The sequence below is a fragment of the Ovis canadensis genome, chromosome 25, assembly GCF_042477335.2.
Source record: "Ovis canadensis isolate MfBH-ARS-UI-01 breed Bighorn chromosome 25, ARS-UI_OviCan_v2, whole genome shotgun sequence".
Classification (NCBI taxonomy): Eukaryota; Metazoa; Chordata; class Mammalia; order Artiodactyla; family Bovidae; genus Ovis; species Ovis canadensis.
Window position 1 is genome coordinate 58,643,383 of NC_091269.1, and position 18,924 is coordinate 58,662,306.

General features: G+C 56.1%; 1 protein-coding gene across 9 annotated transcripts in view; it reads left to right on the forward strand.

Moving 5' to 3' along the window:
- Window positions 1-18,924, forward strand: part of LDB3 (LIM domain binding 3) — a 60,170-nt gene that overhangs the window by 5,085 nt on the left and 36,161 nt on the right. For 6 of the 9 annotated variants that reach the window (XM_069572340.1, XM_069572343.1, XM_069572345.1 and 3 more), the window contains exons 3-8: window positions 5,248-5,399; window positions 5,877-5,952; window positions 12,058-12,080; window positions 13,112-13,315; window positions 17,988-18,157; window positions 18,788-18,824. In XM_069572340.1, the coding sequence (XP_069428441.1) occupies window positions 5,248-5,399; window positions 5,877-5,952; window positions 12,058-12,080; window positions 13,112-13,315; window positions 17,988-18,157; window positions 18,788-18,824 (662 nt within the window). Of the gene's footprint in view, window positions 1-5,247; window positions 5,400-5,876; window positions 5,953-12,057; window positions 12,081-13,111; window positions 13,316-15,428; window positions 15,444-17,987; window positions 18,158-18,787; window positions 18,825-18,924 lie in introns of all 9 variants that reach the window. The other 3 variants (XM_069572339.1, XM_069572336.1, XM_069572341.1) reach the window with 1 other exon arrangement.

Sequence of the window (18,924 nt, forward strand, 5' to 3'; positions counted from 1 at the left end):
ATGCACAGCCTCTCTCATTACCAACATCCCCCACCAGATTGTACATATATTATAACCAATGAAGCTACAATGACATGTCATTTTTACAGAGAACAAATAGTTTACATTAGAGTTCATGCTTGGTGTGTACATTTTACGGTTTTGGACCAATGTATTCTGACATGTATCCAGCATTATAGTATCTTAGAGAATATGTTCACTTCCCTAAAAGTCCTCTGTGTAAGGAGAGGCTTTTTGAGCATAGATAAGACTCTGGTGCTCGTTTTGTTTTTTTTTTTTTAATCAGCCAGGGTGGAGTTGGAGAGCAGGACCATGGGAAGACAGAAGTGAGAGAGTGAGGGATGGAGCAAGGCCCCGGGGGAAGCCAGATGGAGAGGGAGCAGAGCATGGCATGACAGTAATTTAATCACACAATGAAGAATGCACTTAGGGCTCCATGGAAATCCCCTGGGCGTCAGCCTTAGTGGGGGTGTCAGGAGGAGATGCTGGAAGTTGCACAGCCCACAGCACCCACTGCCTGCCCTGGCCCCCCGTTCCTTGTCACACCTACACTGGTAGGTCTAGATGGAAAAGAAGGCACTGCCTATCTGGCTTTTAACACTTGGAGTGATGGCCAGGAACCTCTGTGGACCCCAGGGGCTCCCTCTGATACCAGGAAGCTGGGGAAATAGGAGCCGGGCTCAGGGGTAGGTCAGAGCCTCAGCCGGCATCTTGCTTCCCTGGGGCCCTGGAGAGGACTTCTCTCTCCTCCAGCTCCTCAGCTCCATGCTCAGGCCCTTCTAAGGATAGAAGGCTGGCTCAGAACTGATCAGGGCTGGGCCCTCACGCACCACTTTCTGCCAGCTCCAGATCTTGTTTCCTGTGGAGCCGGAGGCTGCAGCCTCCCAGACTCCAACTCCTGCACACCCCAGGGCAAGGGGCCGGGGGCAGCAACCGCATCTCCTCCTTTAGGAGCTTCCCTGAAACTTCCTCAGCTCTGCACTGTCCTTGTATAATATCCCATTTAGTGAGGAAATCCCCACCAGAATTCTGGGAGAACAGAATCGTTGCTGTCTTTACACAGAGGGCATGGAGGTGGGCGCTGCACCCTCAGGTCTGGCTCAGACCAAAGCCCGTGCTCTTTGCTCTTGCTGCTTCCCCCGGGCACCCAAAGGTCACGGGCACCGCAGTTGCTCCCTGGCACCAGCTGTCCCTGTGCTCACTCTGGGATGCCCGAAACTATGGCCCAGCAAGGAGGAAACACTCCTGTGGGCTAGGTGGCAATCTTGGCCTCTAAACACCTAGCGCCTATCCTAGAGGCTTCTGAGACAGAACCCTTGTCCTGGAGCTCTGCCTGTGGCTGGGTTCCCCACTGAGAACTGGCTGGTGACTGGAGAAGTTGAAAAGTAAAATGAGGATGAAATAATCATTACAAAGAACTTTTCAACTTCTCCAAAGGGGCTAGAAAAACTTTAAAGAAAAAAAAATATATCCTTCAAGGATTTAGGAGCTTTGGGTCTTTTCTGGGACAAGGAAAGTAGAGGGAGGGGGTTACCTCGTGCCTGGCCTGTACTCTCCACACGCCTTAGGTTCTGTGCGATGGTTCAAGGGTGGCCCTGCCCTTCTGCTGGGCAGGATGCTCCCTGGGCAGAGCTGAGGGACAACTTCCTCAGGGTCCCTGTCTCCATACTGCCTTCTTCTCTAAGGAGACCTGGGCAGAACTAGCAGAGCACCTTCCTAAAAGAGGATTACAGTATCCTCCACCCGCCAGCCCAACGGGGTCTTGAACCGTGCTCAGGGCAGCCGAAGGTCAGGCCAACTGAGCCCTGATGAGCAGACACAGGTGCAGAGAGAGAGGCGCCAGGGGCCGGCTGGAGCCAGCTAGGCGGCTCTCCGCAGGGAGTTTGGCTCTTGACCAGGTCCAGGGGAGGCTGGGCTCTTCCCTGGGAATCGCTTCAGTCCATTTCCTGAGGATGGGGGGGAGCCAGGCAAGGGGAAGGTGGGAGCCCTTTGGGAAGGTACTGTGTTAGTGACCCAGGCTTGAGGGAGAAAGATGTCCTCAAGGCATCTTGGAAGGAAGGGCATTCCAGATGGCTGTGGTTTGTTCCGGCTGATCTGGCCCCGCATCTCTTGGATGTCATTCTGGTGTCCTTGTTCACACTTATCCATGATCTCCTGGACACAGATCTGGTCCTGCCTGGCAGGCATCACTTCTGTAGGCATGCGGCCCTCTCCTCTGGGGTCTGTGCCTACCCTGCCTGGGAGCTCCCTGTTGCAGGACGATGGCGCCCTTCTCTGTAGATTCACAGAAGCATCTGGGGGAGTCCCAGCTTGGGAAGCCTCAGCACAGGGGTGCCCTGCTGTGGGGGAGCTCTGTGGGCAGTCCGCTGAGACAGCAGAGGCACTGCAGTCTGCCCTGAACAGGAGCGTGCTGGCGGCTGCTACTGTCTCTGAAGTGCGTCAAATAGGACATGGATTGATGGATGGTGAGAGGGACGGACATGTGACCAGCAGGTTGAGTGAAATGCTACAGTAGAACCGCAGCGGTGGGCATTTGACTTTTCACTGTAGAATTAGTTCCGCCTTTCTGTGTTCAAGTGAAGAAAGTGAAGTTGCTCAGTCGTGTCCGACTCTGAGACACCATGGACAGTAGCCTACCAGGCTCCTCCATCCATTGGATTTTCCAGGCAAGAGTATTGGAGTGGGTTGCCATTTCCTTCTCCAGGGGATATTCCTGACCCAGGGATCGAAACCAGGTCTCCCGCATTGCAGGCAGACGCTTTACTGTCTGAGCCACCAGGGAAGCCTTCTGTGTTCAAAGGTGTCTATAATAAAATGCCAGGAAGAGCAGAGGTCTGAACGCAAAGCTAGAAGGTATAGGGGAAGGTAACTTTCTTGCAAGACAGGCCTGGCTGGGCAACTCAGCTTGCCCTCAGGAGTCGCCTCTCAGTCTAGAAAGTGTTTTGCTTTTCTTTGTTATCTTTTTTTACCCTTTGTTCAATCATTTAACAGAGAAGGCAATGGCAACCCATTCCAGTACTCTTGCTTGGAAAATCCCATGGATGGAGGAGCCTGGTAGGCTGCAGTCCATGGGGTCGCTAAGAGTTGGGCACGACTGAGCGACTTCACTTTCACTTTTCACTTTCATGCATTGGAAAAGGAAATGGCAACCCATTCCAGTGTTCTTGCCTGGAGAATCCCAGGGACAGGGGAGCCTGGTGGGCTGCTGTCTATGGGGTCGCACAGGGTTGGACACGACTGAAGTGACTTAGCAGCAGCAGCCATTTCAATCAAAGGAAATAATAAACTCCTGTCACTAGGAGAGGCTCTGCATGGCCATTAATTTGGGACTAAAGGCAACATGTGTTTTGAGACAGTCCAAGTGGTTCAAGACCCCCCTATGGGAGCCTGGAGAGCAGGTGGGACTTGGCAAACTGGATAACGTGGCTTCCTGACAATTAAGGCATTTTTCTGTTGTCCTTGCCTCATCTCAGCAGATTCTGGGAGTGGTGGGGAGGTTGCTCTGGGCACAGGGTGGACAGTGTTTAAGAAGGTACCACAGTTCTTGTGTCTGAAATGGCAAGACAACGGCAATTAGCAAGAATTCGCCTAGAATTGCTATAATCCCTGGGTTAGCACACATGGTTCCTGGCCTACCCTAGCCCATCTAGGAATGGGCTGAGGGCCCCTCACAGGGGCTTAGCAGGAGGTTTCCATCCATGTCTGAAGTCCAGAATCTGGCCAGAGTTCCATGAGGCCTGGTATCTAGGGACAGTCCCCAGGTCCTCTTAGAGCTCCTTCTAGGATGGTCCCCAAGCCTTGGCCAGATAATGGCTTCTGCCAATGTTAGAAGCCAGCCTGTCCTTGGGGTATAGCCAGAAAGGTGACTGGAATGTGCCCAGAGAAGCCAGGAGGCCTGGCTGGTGGGCATGTCGGGGAAGAAGAGCCAAGGGACACCCTCCAGGCACAGCTTATTGTGGGGGGGTGGGGAGTGACTCCCAGGGTCTCCTCTTTCCTATGATGTCACTGGAGGCAAGGCCTGCCTGGCATCCCATGTGATGTCACAGGGGGCTTCCTGATGATGTCATGGGGGGTGAGGTTACAAAGTCATTCTATGTGATGTCAGCAGGGGGTGAAGTCAGAGTCTCCATGACATCGCATGAGACACTTTTAGAAATGAAGCTTCATGACACTGTATATAATGTCACTAGGGGCTGGCCACAAAACTATTTTAGGTGATGTCACCAGGCCCTCCAGAATTTCACATTTCATGTGATGTCACTGTAGGGGAGGCCATTGTGACATTCAGGGTGGTATTCCTGGGGAGCTGGACATGCAGAATTTGGCATGATGTGCTTGGGAGTAAAGTCTCAGCCATTTCAGCATCACAAGTCATGTCTCTGGGAGTGCAAACTTCCTGACATTACATGTGATGTTCATGGGACGGTGTACCCATGGCATTCTGCGTGATCACCCTGGAGCAGGGCCCCCAGACTCTAATATTCTGTGATGTCACTAGAGTGCAAGATTTGGGAACTGGCCTCCACATCTGTACCCCTGGGAAATATGAAGCCAACCGCAGAGCACCGAGCTCCATGTCCCAGCTGACCTTGCTCCCCCAGGCAGGCTGACACTCTGCCAGCCCTCTCTGCACACCTGTCATGGCAGAGCGCTAGGCACTCACACTAGGGTGCTACTGTGAGGCTGCCTTTGGCCTGCCTGCTGGCCTGGCAGCATCTGAGTTCTGCAGCCCGGAAGTATGCCATGGGTTTTCAGGGTGCAGATGCTATAGTAGGCTAATTGGTGTAACAAAAAACCCCCAGATCTCTTGCAAAAGTTTATTTCTCATTCATGCAACATCCAATTCGGTGCTCCTTGGTCATCTTTCCTCCAAGCAGTGACTCCAGGATCCAGGTCCCTTTCAGTCAGCGGCTTGACTGGTCTCCTCCAGGTCCTGTATATCCAGTCAGCTGACAAGCAGGGAGAATGGAGGATGGCAAGACGACTGCTAGGGGCAGGCCTGGAAGCGATGTGCATTGCTTTAACCTACATTCCCCCAGCCAGAGCTAGTCTCATGACCACGCTCAGATACAAAGCACCAAGAAACATGCCAGTTTTGCAGCAAGAAGAGGAAGCATGCTTGGTGGCTACCGTGAATGAAAGACAAAATGGCCAGCCTCTCCTGGATGATTCCCTGGTGGTTCTTCTCTGAGGACTGTCCCATCCTCAGGCCACCCTTCACTTACCCTCCATTTGCTATCCTCTCAGATCACACCGGGCAGCAAGGCCGCGCAGTCCCAGCTCAGCCAGGGTGACCTTGTGGTGGCCATTGACGGCGTCAACACAGACACCATGACCCACCTGGAGGCCCAGAACAAGATCAAGTCTGCCAGCTACAACCTGAGTCTCACCCTGCAGAAGTAGGTGGGCGCTTTCCAGAGGCGGGGGCAGAGGCTGGGCGTGGGCTCCAGGCTTCCCGGGGAGAGGAGCTGTCCAGCATGGGCCAAAGCTTGTGCTACCAGACTGCACTGCGAAGTGAGGACAGTCCCTGAGCCAGAGTGAGGACAGGCCCAAGGCATCAAGCACCTCCAGGTCTGTGCCTCACTTTGCAGAGGAGCTCAGACAGAGTAGGGCACGGTGCTGCCAGGGTGTGGGCAGCTGGGCCTGGAGGCCAGGGTCTTCCTGTTTTTTCTGTGCACAGGCAGCCTCCCTGGGACCTAGCAGAGGCCCATGGCTGCTAAGTACCCAAGAGACGTGACTTCTCCCTGCTGGTCAGGCCCAGGGTATGCCCCGTTTCCCTAGGTTTCAGATGTTCTCCCCTCGCCAACCCTGCCCAGGTGGGTGTCTGGGCCCCGAGAACAACTGTCTTCACCTGCTCCTATTTCTGGCTTTTCCAGGTCGAAGCGTCCCATTCCCATCTCCACGGCAGCACCCCCGATCCAGTCCCCTCTGCCAGTGATCCCCCACCAGAAGGTAGGTGCTGGCTGTGGGTGGCAGGCTCCACTTTCAGCCATGGTTCCTGGAGTGCAGCCCTGGCCTGCCTACCTGAACTTCTGCTGGTCCCACTCAAGCAGAGTGGTGGAGTCAGCGATGCCAGGGGCAGAGCTGGGGCAGGCCCCTGGAGAGATGCTTTCGAGCTTGGACGAAATGCTGATTTCGTGACATGTAGGGGCCTCCACCTGGGTGCTTAGCCAATATCTGGGCCTCACGGTTGGGCTGATGGGAAATCGACTTAGTCCATAGTGTTTTCAGGGAAGAGACAAGTCAAGTCGGGACAAGTGTCCAGAAGGCTCTGATCCTCATGCTCCTGAGGGCACTAGCAGGGGGCTGACTCTGGCACGAACGCCAAGGCCCAGTTTGAGTCAGTCACTCCGGTGGGGGGGAAAGCTCTCAGCCGTGGGTGGTCTACCGCCCCTCAGGGTTTCTCCTTAGCCACAGGCACTCTCCCTCCAGTCTTCCTTTCTCCTCCCAGTTGCCTGCCCCTTGGCTTCCTTCATAGCTCAGCTGGTAAAGAATCTGCCTGCAGTGCAGGAGACCCCAGTTTGATTCCTGGATCAGGAAGATCCCCAGAAGGGACAGGTTACCCACTCCAGGATTCTTGGGCTTTCCTTGTGGCTCAGCCGGTAAAGAATCCGCCTGCCACGCGGGAGATCTGGGTTTGATCCCTGGATTGGAAAGATCCCCTGGAGAAGGGAAAGGCTACCCACTCTAGTACTCTGGCCTGGAGAATTCTACGGACTGTGAAGTCCATGGAGTCGCAAAGAGGCAGAGACAGCGGAACCACTTTCACTGTGAGCTACTTTTGCACTCGGGGTGCCTGGCAGGCTGCAGTCCACAGGGTCGCAAAGAGCTGGACATGGCTGAGCGGCTAAGCGTGCACTGCACTCAAGGGCTTCCCGGTGGTGCCAGAGGCGAAGAGCCTGCCTGCCTTGTCTCCCACAGGAGACAAGAGATGTGGGTTTGATCCCTGGGTTGGGAAGATCCCCTGGAGAAGGAGTTGGCAGCCCACTCCAGTATTCTTGCCTGGAGAATCCCACGGACAGAGGAGCCTGCTGGGCTACATTCCATGGGGTCACAGAGTCGGACATGACTGAAGCTGCTTGGCACACACACACGTATTGCACTCAGGAATGCTGGTGAGGCCCAGAGGCAGGCACAGCAGCAGGCACCCATCACCCGCCCGCCCCAGGCCCCTTCCTGGCTCCCTCTAAGCAGCTCAGTCCTGAGGGACTGAGAGCACAGGAGGCCCAGCCCACCAGGGCTACGGGACCACACCCTCCCACCACTCTCCACCCACCCCCCTGAATGACCTCATGCTGACCCTGTCAGTCCACCAGGGCAGAGTGGGTGATAGGCGGGGTGGGGAGAAGAGGAAAAAGAAGAGGATAACGGGGGTCTAGGGTGGGAGACAGATTGAGGAAGTGGGCAGAGCGCTTCTCGGGAGAAGCTGCAGAGGCAGACAGAGGGAACCAGATGTCAGCCCCGCTCCTCCCGCAGTTTCCCCCTGCACGTCTGCCCTGCGTGTTCACCCCCAGCCCAGGAGGCTTGTCCCACTGGCCACCTGCAGCATTGCAGCAGAGCAGGAGGCAGGGCTGTGCTCACCAGTGTCCTCCTACAGGGGAAGGGGAACAGAGGTAGGATAGAGGGGTCTCCCCCCAGTTCCCTCAGACCACACCCCCCTTACTTCAAGTCCCACAGGCAGGCTGGCTTGGCCTAGCTTTCTGTGTGGGCTTTGCATTTAGTCTAGTTTGACGATAGCATCAGGGCCAGGAGCCAGATGCCTCACCCCGGTTTTTTCTTGAGAAAACTCTTCTTTTCCAGGTGTCCGGGCCGTCTCCCCACCCCGAACTCAGTGCAGGGCTGCAGGCTCAGGTGGTGGGCTGGGCGCTGGCACTAACCCCTCTATTTCAGGTCCACGCGGAAGTGCTGGGGCGGCCGTGGCCTCTAACTGCTCTTTTCTCTCTCCCCTGCATGGCGCTGCCCTGGGCCAGGACCCTGCTCTGGACACGAACAGCAGCCTGGCAGCACCCAGCCCCCACCCCGAGGCGAGGGCCGGCCCGGGCACCCCAGGCACCCTGGAGCTCGGGCAGACCTTTAGCTCTTCCTTCTCTCAGACCTCCGTCTTCTCCTCACACACGGAGGCCTCTGACCCTGGCCCGCCCCGGGGCAGCCCCGGGGCCAAGATCAGCCTGGAGGGGGCCCTGGACTCACTCAGCCCGAAAGCCCCGCTGGGCTCAAGCCAGCCAAGGCAGTATAACAACCCCATTGGCCTGTACTCGGCAGAGACCCTGAGGGAGATGGCTCAGATGTATCAGATGAGCCGCCGAGGGAAGGCCTCAGGTGCTGGACTCCTAGGAGGGTAGGTAACGGGCGCACAGCTCTCCGCTGGTGGTCAGGGGCCACCTGGGTCCTCAGTGCTCATAGAGGCCTGATCAGGTTGGAGTAGGGGACTGGTCCCATGGCGGCCAGCTCCAAGCCCCAGGGGCAGCACCTGAAAGTAATCAGCCTATCGACACTTGCCCTCATTACTTGACACAAGCCAGTGTGTGTGTCAGATTTTGCAGAGAGGGAAACTGAGGCTCAGAGAAGGTTACGGCCCAGCTGTCCAACTACTAAGCAGCTGAGCTAGGCCTGAATGCAACAGCCTCGGACTCCCCAAACTTCGACATCAGGTCACCCACCACGACAGGACAGATCCTGTCCTAATACCTCCAAGAACTCTGCGGCCAGGGGATGCACTGATCCCACCCTTCTGGGAGCCCTGGGGGTTAGGAGGGCACGTTTTCTAGGTCTGGTAGTGGTCTGGGAAGGCTGCCTGGAGGAGGAGCACCTGAGCTGGGTACAGAGAGATTGGGCAGTGAGGTGAGGGGAGTGGTTGGCAGGAACAACTCTGACTAGGGTGGGGAAGCAAGGGAGCAGGACTCTGAGGAGAAATGAGCCATGCAGGAGAGCAGCATGCCGCCCCCTGGCCCCCAAGGTCTAGCTGATGGGACTCTTGGAGCACAGGAATTAAAAACCCTAGAGCTGAGTAGGCACTGTGGAGAGGTTGAGGGAAGGGAGCTGCCAAGCAGAGCATGCATTAGCTGCCAAGCCCGGCACATTAGTTATCTCATAATTTCTCCCATGGCCCCGTGCAATTGGTGTCATCATCTCTGGGCTGGAGGCAGAGCAGGCCGAGTCGAAGCATATGGCCCAGTGGTTAGGGGTTCAGGGCTCGTCCATGGGACTGTTCATACACCTAGACTATGGGGAGGACTGAAGGAGACAATACGTGTGTGGTGCACGCTCTCTACATGCTACCTGGCATCACTGCCTGGAGTCACGCAGCAGGTGACTGATGAGTCAGCATGGCAATCTGGGTCAGTTTGATCCAAGCCCACACCCTTCCTGTGACCTTGCTGTAGACGGTACCTGTACTCCACCCGCTTGCTCCTTCCCTGGGGATCTCCAGCTTCCCCAGAGCCCCGAGCTCTTTCTGGGCTTCCGAGTGAAGCTGGGCGATCAATAGTCTGAGCACTTGGATCCTGGCTTCCCTGGACCAAGGTGGCAAAGCCTTCGAACCCCAGGCCTTTTCTAGTAAGGGGCTTCTGCTAGGAAGCTGAGGGAAAGACGAGTAGAAGTGGTGCCCTTCTCCTGCCTTGAGAAGGCTGGTAGGTCTTCCTGGCCCTCTTTGGGACTAGCCCCCAGCAGGGAGGTCAGGCTCCGGTGGATCTAAGCCTCCACTGCCCACCTGCAGTGATGGTAAGGTCTCCGCTCACTGAACCATCCATGGAGGTTGGGGGCTGATTAACAGTCCACATGCTTTGTCTAACAGCTCTCTCAGCGACTTCCGAGGAGGGCATCATTCCCTCATTTGATAATGGGAAGTAGAAGCCCAGAGAGGGCAAGTCATCTGCCCAAGGTCACATGGCTATTGAGTGGCGGACAGGACGGGCACTCAGGTCGGCCTGACTTCTCCCCACGTGGAGACAGAACCTGCCTGCCTGCCCCACTCCTGCTTCTCATGACCCCCAAGTTGCCCTCACATTGGTGCAAAGGCTTCTCAGAACCTGACAACCATCAAATTATCGCTTGACACTCAGAGCAGGAGGGCACAAGAGTTTCTTCGAAGAAAAAATGGGCTAGCGAGGGAGTGTGGTGCATGCCTCAGTTAAAGCAAAAGCTGATGCTATGGCCCCAGCAGGAAGGTTGGAGCCTCTGACCAGGGGTAGCCAAGGGCCGAGGCCAACACTCGTTGCTGTGTCTAACTGCTCACGGGAGACAGGGTTGGCAAATGCTAAGCCCTATGTCTTTTCACTGCATTCTTAACCCATGCTGAGGGTTTTACATTCAGGATTCTGTTCATTCTGCGGTGGGCACCACCCTCTCAGTCTTATGAATAAGGAGACGGAGGCTAAGAAAGGTAAGTTCCTTGTTCAGAGTCACAGCACCGGGAAGAGGAAAGGTCAGGATCTGAATCCTATCCTGTCTGGCTCCACAAGGAAGCTCCTTCTCTTACTCTCTGGGCAACTTGCAAGGTGATTCCTTGGCAACTTGTATCCCCTTAGGAGGAATGGAGAGGAAGAGAGTGGGTGCAAGGACAGCGGGGCCTGCAGCCCCTCCGCCTCCTCATCTCTGGGGCTGGAAATGAAGAACAGTGTCCCTCAGGCCAGTAGATGCAAGGGCCCCCTTCCCCAGGGCGGCCTTATAGCTTTGGCTCATTCTCCCAAGACCTGGGTACTCCTCTCTGAGCTATGTCTGCTGCGGGGATCCCAGCCTTCAGGTTCTCAGGCGAAAGTTAAGCAGAGGGGCTAAATAAGGAACTGGCTACATGGGCCAGGAAGGGCAGAAGCCTCCCCTGAGGCCAACACTGCCCTCTACAGGGGACACTGGGCTGGTCAGGGCAAGAGCTGACCCTGCAGCTGTCAGCACTGGCCAAAAATGGAGAAGGAACGGGAGATCTGTGCTGGCCCTTTCCTAATATAGCTCCACCGGCAGCTATTTTGAGCCTGGGAGATCTCAGAGGGAATTTTATCAGAGACAGGGTTGAGCCTGGGACTGGGGGATCTCCCTGACTTTGGTCTGGATCCCCAGGATCCTGGCCAAGAGAGGACCAGGCCAGGCCAGGCCAGGCCAGGCCAACGGAAGCCCAGGCTCTCCCAGCCAGAGTCCAGAGTGGTGGCAGAGTGTGGGGGCAGGGACACCACTTTCTGCATTCTTCTCCCCTCGGATTTCTGACCAGCGTCTCTCACTGCAAGGAATTTGCATCTAAAGAAACAGAAGGCAGGCAAAGCCTCCTTCAAGGAGAGAAGCTCCAGGAGGCTGGCCCTTAGATAAGAGTGAGGGTGGGGTCCTGCTTGTAGTGTCCAAGCTGGGCTGTCTTGGATGGGGGCCTTCCTGCAAAACGCCAGGGCCCAGGCTACCCCGCTCCTCCATCCTGCACCATTGCCCATCCACAGGCTTTCATGTGTGGTTACTGGAAACCGCACAGATCCCTTACTACTGTGGCCAGGAGGTGGGTCCAGAGCTGCCTGCCCCTCCTCTGGGAAGGAGAACATGTTCCCAGGGCTGCGAGAAACCCCACTGTACACACCCCAGCACCACGGCAGCTCTTGTTCAGGGGGCAGCACTCCCAGAGCCACCCCTCATTCAACAAGGACCAGTCTAGAGCGGCTGTGCGGGGCTGGCCAGGAGCCACCTGGGACCCTGGCCATTCCTGTAGCAGCCAGAGCTGGTCCTGTCTCCATCTTTGGCTTCCTCCCCAGGGTCTAGAGCCAGGTTGTGTGTGGGAGATTCATGCACATGGTAAATGAGCACCCGTGAAGATGGACCAAAGAAACCCTTCTCCTAGGCATAGCTTTAGGCACTGTGGACCTACGCTGCAGCTGGCATCTCTGACCCAAACTGAAAGGCTATGATCCAGACTCTGAGCTTTGCCCACTCCTCTCTCTGCGCTCTCTTCACCTAGTGCCCGTCTGAGCTGACTCCGCCTCCACAATGACCAGTTTGAGGCCCATCCCTACGTCCTTATGCTCAAACCCTCTGGCAGGAGCCTCACTCTGATAGTCCTGTCTTCTTTGCTCTTTCTCTCCTCCCCAGGTGGTAGCCAACTCTCCAGCCAAGTTAGTATCAAAGGAAAGCACGTGTGTGCGCTTGCCTGCATATCCCAGCATGAGCCCGCGTGTCTGGGGGGTCTCAACAGCGTGTGCCTGTGTCAGCATGTGTACATGTATGTGCATGCGTGAGTGAGGGTGCATTCGTGTCCCTGAGCGAGGCCGCATGTGTGCGAAGCTGCGAGGATGAAGTGGAGGCGTTGGGGAGGGGTGCTGCGGCTCCGCCGGATGCCCGGGGCCATTGTGTTCCCAATTAGTCGCTGCAGCTGCTTAAGAAGGCAGGTTGGCTCTGGCGGGCTGCTGGGTGGAGTGTGTGCTGATGCTGGTTCCAGGTGAGCCTGAAGACATTTCCAGCCTGGCCGGATCCCTCAGAAGGGCTGTGCTTGACCTTGTCCTTGTCTGCGGAGCGCGCTTAACGTTTTGAATGGAAAAGTCTTGATGGGTAGAACCTGGTGGGCTGCCCAGCAAGTTGGCCCTGGGGGCCCTGAGCACCCAAGCCCTGCTCCGAGGAAGAAGCACACACCCCGAAGAGTCTGAAGGAGCAGAGCCCAGGGGACCCAGGACGAGCCCCTTCGTGGAGGATCCAAGCTCAGAATCCCCCTGTGTGCCCAGTGGGGCTGGTTTTTGCCTTTGGGGTGTTCCAGATTCTGCTTCAGCTGCCGCTGCCTTTGACTCGTGACCCAGCTCTTGTCCCCTAATCCCAATCCCCACCCGCTACCCTCTGCAGTCTGTTTCCCTGGGGGTGTGGTGAGAGATCTTTCCATGCCCCCCAGCTCAGCCTTAGTGGGGGCCTCCAGTGATCTGGGAAAGTGCAGACGGGCAAGAAACACCTTCTGCAAAGGGCTCTGGGGAGGGTGAGGATCTTCCTGACCAGACCCAGCCAGTGCGAGTGGATCTGAGGAACTTGCCTAGGCAGGCTTAGGGAGATCTCTCTCCACATCCTCCACCACCAGCCTTCACCTTCACCGGGGTAACACCACCTGTCGCCCTTCTCTCCCTGCACCTCTCTCCCTCGCTCCCCTCCCCCTATACTCCCCCAGCGCCGACTACCAGGAACGCTTCAACCCCAGCGCCCTGAAGGACTCGGCCCTGTCGACCCACAAGCCCATCGAGGTGAAGGGGCTGGGCGGCAAGGCCACCATCATCCACGCGCAGTACAACACGCCCATCAGCATGTATTCCCAGGACGCCATCATGGACGCCATCGCCGGGCAGGCGCAGGCCCAGGGCAGTGACTTCAGCGGGTAAGCGCCTCCCCTCCTCCTCGGGCGCTCGCCGACTCCACCGCTCCATCACCGCGGAGGGCACCCGGCCGCTGGGCGCCATCGGGACCAGTCTTCCTCTGCCGCCTTGAGCTTCCCAGGGCACAGCCCTTGGAAGAGAGCCATCCTTGACCGGGCCTTTCAGACAGAACGCGGTGTTCTCTCTTCAGAGTCAGTTTCACGGTCAACTTTAGGAGAAGGGTAGAGAAACGCAGCACGCGGTGGTTCCTCCAAGTGCTTCACACAGCCTCTGCATTTTCCCAGGCTCCCGGAGGGGGCTGGTTTAGAAGGAGACTTCTGGAATCTTGTTAACCGGGGGTCACATTCTGGATACCCCTGGTTCGCACAGCTAAGCCGTTCTTTGAGGGGAAGTCGCCGCTTTCTTCTCAAATACATGACTGGGTTTCTTGTTTGGGAAGGGGCCTGCAGACCAGTCACCCACTGTGTTGCTGGCAGTCAGCCCTGCCACAGAGCCTGGGGAGCACCCAGCACCTGCCTCCTCCTGTTTGCCCCAGGGAAGCCCAGGCTCAGGTTGGTGGGACTTAGGACATCCTTGGTTCCTGAATTTGCTTGTTAGCAGTGGTTGAGGAACTTGAAGGGCTGAGTAGGGAAAGAGTTGGCTAAAAATCATTTGTGGATGAAACTGGTAATAGTGCAAAGTTTAGTGGGGACCTCACTCCGTCTTCCTGAATCTGTCTCTTTTATCTCAGTCTCTTTCTTCTCTGCATTTCTTTCTGTGTTTGCCTCTCTCTGACTCTCTCTCTGTCTCTCTCTTTTTCTCTCTCTGTTATTTCCTTCTTCCTTACACATACACACGCAGAACCCATACTCTATCCTACTTGGGAACACCATTAGTGTTGACTTTCAAAACTGATTATCTCTTTGGGTAACATGTTATCCCTGAGTCAAGATCTGCAGCAGCTCAAGGCAAGAAATCTTAAAATGATTGCACTTTTTTTTCCAAAGCTAGGAAAACCAGATGTTGTAAGAGGGATAGAGGCATTATGAAGTCCCGGATAACTCCAGTAGTGTTTGGCCTGTGCAGAGCCCAGTCCTCGTGGCCATGACGTGTGTGCAGGTTTAAGGTGCAGCCTCCAGAAGCCAATGGATGGAAAATGGTGCGGTCTTCCTGGCTCTCCTGATGTGAGGGAGCCTGGCTCTCTCAGGCACGCAGTACTTCCTTTGGGCCACCAGGGGGCGGAGGTTGCTTTCCCTGGAGCTGCTGCTGCTGCTGCTGCTGCTAAGTCGCTTCAGTCGTGTCTGACTCTGTGCGACTCCGTAGACGGCAGCCCACCAGGCTCCTCCGTCCATGGGATTTTCCAGGCTCGAGTACTGGAGTGGGTTGCCATTGCCTTCCCTGGAGCAGTGAGTCTCAAACCCCACGGGCTCAGGGCTTTAGTTCTTTGTGGAACTCTCTGGGTAGTGCTGACTTATCTAACCCCATCTTTCAAAGCAGAAAATATGATCATGGAAGTTTAAAAATGCAACCATTAGCTCATGGGTGCCCCGGAAAACAAGTCTGACTGATTAAGCCAAAGAGTGAACAGGGATTTCCTGTTAATTTTGCTTGCCGTGTGCGTCCTCAGTGTGATCTTAATATGGTGATATTCGCCAAAGGGAAGCACAGTGGAAGATGAGCAAAGAACTGCTGCTCACTGATTTTATGTTTTCTGCACCTTGGGAAAAGACTGCTCTCATTTGGTTTTACCTCTAGGATGGCCGTGATGTAATTTTTTTTAACATGATGCACCATTGATCTAATCTAGGCTTCTCCTTCCTACCACCTTCCCTCCCATCCTTTTCCTTTCCCTTGCGAACCTGGGAAGCGACACGCTCCCTTTTCCTTCTAACTCAGCCCTGCTGGGTTGATGCTGCCGTGGTGCCCCTGTCTGCCATAAGGTGTTCCATTTCTGCTGTTAATTTCCATGATTCCTTCCTCACTGACAGTTTTCTTTTTGTCTCTCTCTCTTCCTCCTCTATCCACCCGCTCCCATAACTCATTTCTGACCCTAACCCTGCTCCCTTGTGTATGCGCCGCCCCCCGCCCTCCCATGATGGACACGCACTCACTGCTGGGCTTTCCTCTGCTTGGCAGGGCATCACCACTGGCGTAAGTAGACCCCACAGTATTTGTTCCGTCGTCCGTCTGTCTGGTTGCGGGATGGTGTATGGGTTTGGTGGGATGTGCCTGAGGACCGTGGCTCTGTCCACATTCTTCCTCACACCCACCTCACAGGTAAATGACATGCCCTGCGGCCTGTACAGGCAAGTACTTGTCTTTGGGGGTTTTCCCCAAGTAACATCAGAGCAATGACACCTCCTTGGCTGGGGCTCATGTTCTTCTTGCTGTGCTTTGTGGGGGCTCCCCCCAGGCTTTCTGGTCTGCACTGGGACGGTATAGACCGGAACGTCAGAATCCACACTGGGCCATTACTCAGGGAGAGGGTGATGAGGGGGCCTCTTGGAGGCCACTCCCCAGAATCCTCATGAAAGATGGATCTGAAGGAGCCAGCCCCTGCCAGGACCACCCATAGGAGGTGAAACCTGAGTCAGACTTGGGGGCAGTGTACAGTGGAGTGAATGCCCACAGGTGACCTTGATGTAGTGACTGTGGAGGGTTTTGGGTGCTAAGAAATTCATGCTGGGAGTGGCTCCAGAGAGTGGCCTCCGACCCGGGGTCCTAGAACTGCAGGGCCTGTTCTGTCCCCTCTCTGCATATATCATGTCTGGGCCCCAGCCTCTCAAAAGGCACAGCACTTCCTTCGTCTGGTTCCCAGTGTCTGTTGCGGCAGCACCACGAGTCTTGGAAGGGAAGCCGACAGCGGGCCTCCTAAGGGACTCACTTCTGGGGCTCTCATGCTTGAGCCCTTGGAGCTATGGAAGGAACAGGGAAATATGTTCCCTCAAGGGAACATTCCAGGGAAATAGCAGCAAAAGCCTTCCAGCTGATTCCGGTCCCCTTGAGACTCCTCCCTGTGCTAGAGATGACCTCCCCAGTGAGATCCCAGCCTCTCCTCTGCTCCCAGTCTCCTCCCTGCCTGGGACCCCCTAGGGATCTGCTGCTTTCCCTGTCTGATCCCAAACACAGACTGCCAGGACCTGTAGCTCTCTGGGCCAGGGCAAAGCCTTCAGGAAAGAAGGGTGGCTCCACCCCTCCTTGGTCAATTACCTGCTGTCCTCTTTCTCCTCCTCTGCTCATGCAGCCCACTCTGAGCTGACACAGGGGACCAATCCCGGGAGACTAGGCCGTTTCTTCTGTCCAGCTCCTTGCAGAGAGGGTAGACGACGGAAGCACTGGGGGAGTCGTCTTTGCAGCTAGCCAGCACTCGGGGGTTGGGGGCAAGGCAGCCATGGCAGCAGGCAGTGTGCGCCTAGACAGAGGGAGTGTCTGGGCTGGGCCATGTCTCCAGGTGGTGAGCACCTGGGGTGTGCAGATCTCCAGCGGGCAGAAGTGGCCTTCCTGAGCCTCTTGCTGCAGAGAGTCTGATGGAAAGAAGGCTGAGCTGGGGGCTGGGAAGCCTTGGTTTTAACTTCACGGGGGTCCCTACGTGACATAACCTGGAACTAGTCAGCGGGCCTCTCTGGACCTAGTTTCAGCATCAGTAAGAGGAGAGAGCTGGGCTACAGGTCCACAGGCTGGGGAAACAGGCTGTTGCTATTCTGAGCTTCTCCTGAACCCACCCTGACTCCTGAGAGAGTGGACTGGGCAGCCTGGCCCCCCGCCCTCTCTGGTTGGGTGAGTGGTCATCTGCAAAACTTTTAATGTATCTTGCCCTGCAGTCTGATCTGGGCTGATAGACCTTGTACTTAAGGGGCTCTAGAGTTCCTTCTGGTTCTGATCAAGGATTTGTTCATTCAACTAAGTTTTGAGCACCTACCGTATGCCAGACCATAGAAGTCTCAGAGAAGGTCACCAGGTCCCCCTCAAAAGGCTGTGCTCCCCTGGGGCAAAGGACTGGTGACCCTCCCCACAGCTCCATTCCCAGCTCCCTTGGACGAGAAACCCCACTATCCCTGGGTGATGCTGGGCCTCTGGGGCCCAGTTGTCTTGTTTTTCCAACCACATCCTCGCTGAGCTTGCTTATTTCTGCTGAGCAGGAGCCCATAGTCCTCTTCCAGAGAAGTCACGACAGTGGTGGCTCCCAGTTTGGATCCCAAGCTTTGAGGAGGCCAGGGGACTGACCTTGAGGAAGCCTCTGAGTCCCCAGCTAGCCTGTCCTCACCAGCCCCAAACTCAGGAACTGCTTAGCGAGGTCAAAATTACTTCCAGAAGCCCTCTTCTGCCTCTGCTTTCCTTCAAGGAGATCCAGCTCCTGAGGGGGGCGGGTATCTTCAGACCTGTATCTGGAGATAGACTGGGGGGTAGGGGGGGGGTGTTGACAGGAGGCTCTGAGCCTCCTGGCCCTCCATGAGTGGAATTCGCTGACTCACTGTGACCTCCCTGAGCACTGAGGATCCAGGCCAAGCCCTTGTTGCAGGCTCTCAGATGGCAGTGGGGAAAGGCAACGGTGGGCTCAGACAAGTAGGGGGGGCTGCCAACAGGCTTGGGGGGTGTTGTGGGGGGGGTACCAGGGGAATGTGACGTGGGGAAGGTGCAGGGGCCAGGAGCAGGCTCCAGCCCTGCCCTCGCCCACGGCCTCTCTCTGCATTGCAGGAGCCTTCCTATCAAAGACCTCACCGTGGACAGTGCCTCTCCTGTGTATCAGGCTGTGATTAAGAACCAGAACAAGCCGGAAGATGAGGCTGACGAGTGGGCTCGCCGCTCCTCCAACCTACAGTCTCGCTCCTTCCGCATCCTGGCCCAGATGACTGGAACAGAATACAGTAAGGGAGGGTGGTCGGGGGTGGGGCAGGAAGGGGTGACTTTGAAGGGCCACGAGGGTCCTGGGCCCTACGCCATTGTCCCACAGAAGCCAGGGAGTCAAGGCCCCTGTCCTGGAAGATGAGCTGGCCTTGATAGATAGTGGCCTCTTGTGCCCTTTCTGGGCCCCTGGGGCAGGCACGTTGACATCAGCCTTCTGCTCGGCTCCCTGACTCCAGCAGTGCCTGGATTGGTTTAAGAGGGCCTAGCAGAACTTCCCTGGTGGTCCAGCAGCTGGGACTCCACTATGCCAATGCAGGGGACCCAGGTTTGATCCCTGGTCAGGACACTAGATCTCACGTGCTGTAACTAAGACCTGCCACGGCCAAATACGTAAAAAAATAAATATTTTTTAAAAAAGAGGACCTTACAGGCCACACCTCTGGCCACTCCCTCCCAGCTGCACCACTTCTTCGAAGGCCCCTCTTCTCCCCCTTGCCCTCTGCCCAGCAGGCAGCCTTTTCCTACCAGAGGTCGCAGGTAGGAGGCGATAACTGTCCCGTCGTGGGTGGGTTCTCTGCCCACAAGCTCCAGTAGCTTTTTTTCCTGATGTTCCATGTGATTCCTCCTGACCTGCAACTTCCCACCCACAGTGCAAGACCCTGATGAAGAAGCTTTGCGAAGGTCAAGGTAAGTGCCTGGACTCAGGCTCTGTGGCCTTGCCCCTCCTAACCCCATCCCTCCCAGGGCAGCCCCCAGGTCACACAACTCACAGAAGGAACACCTCAAG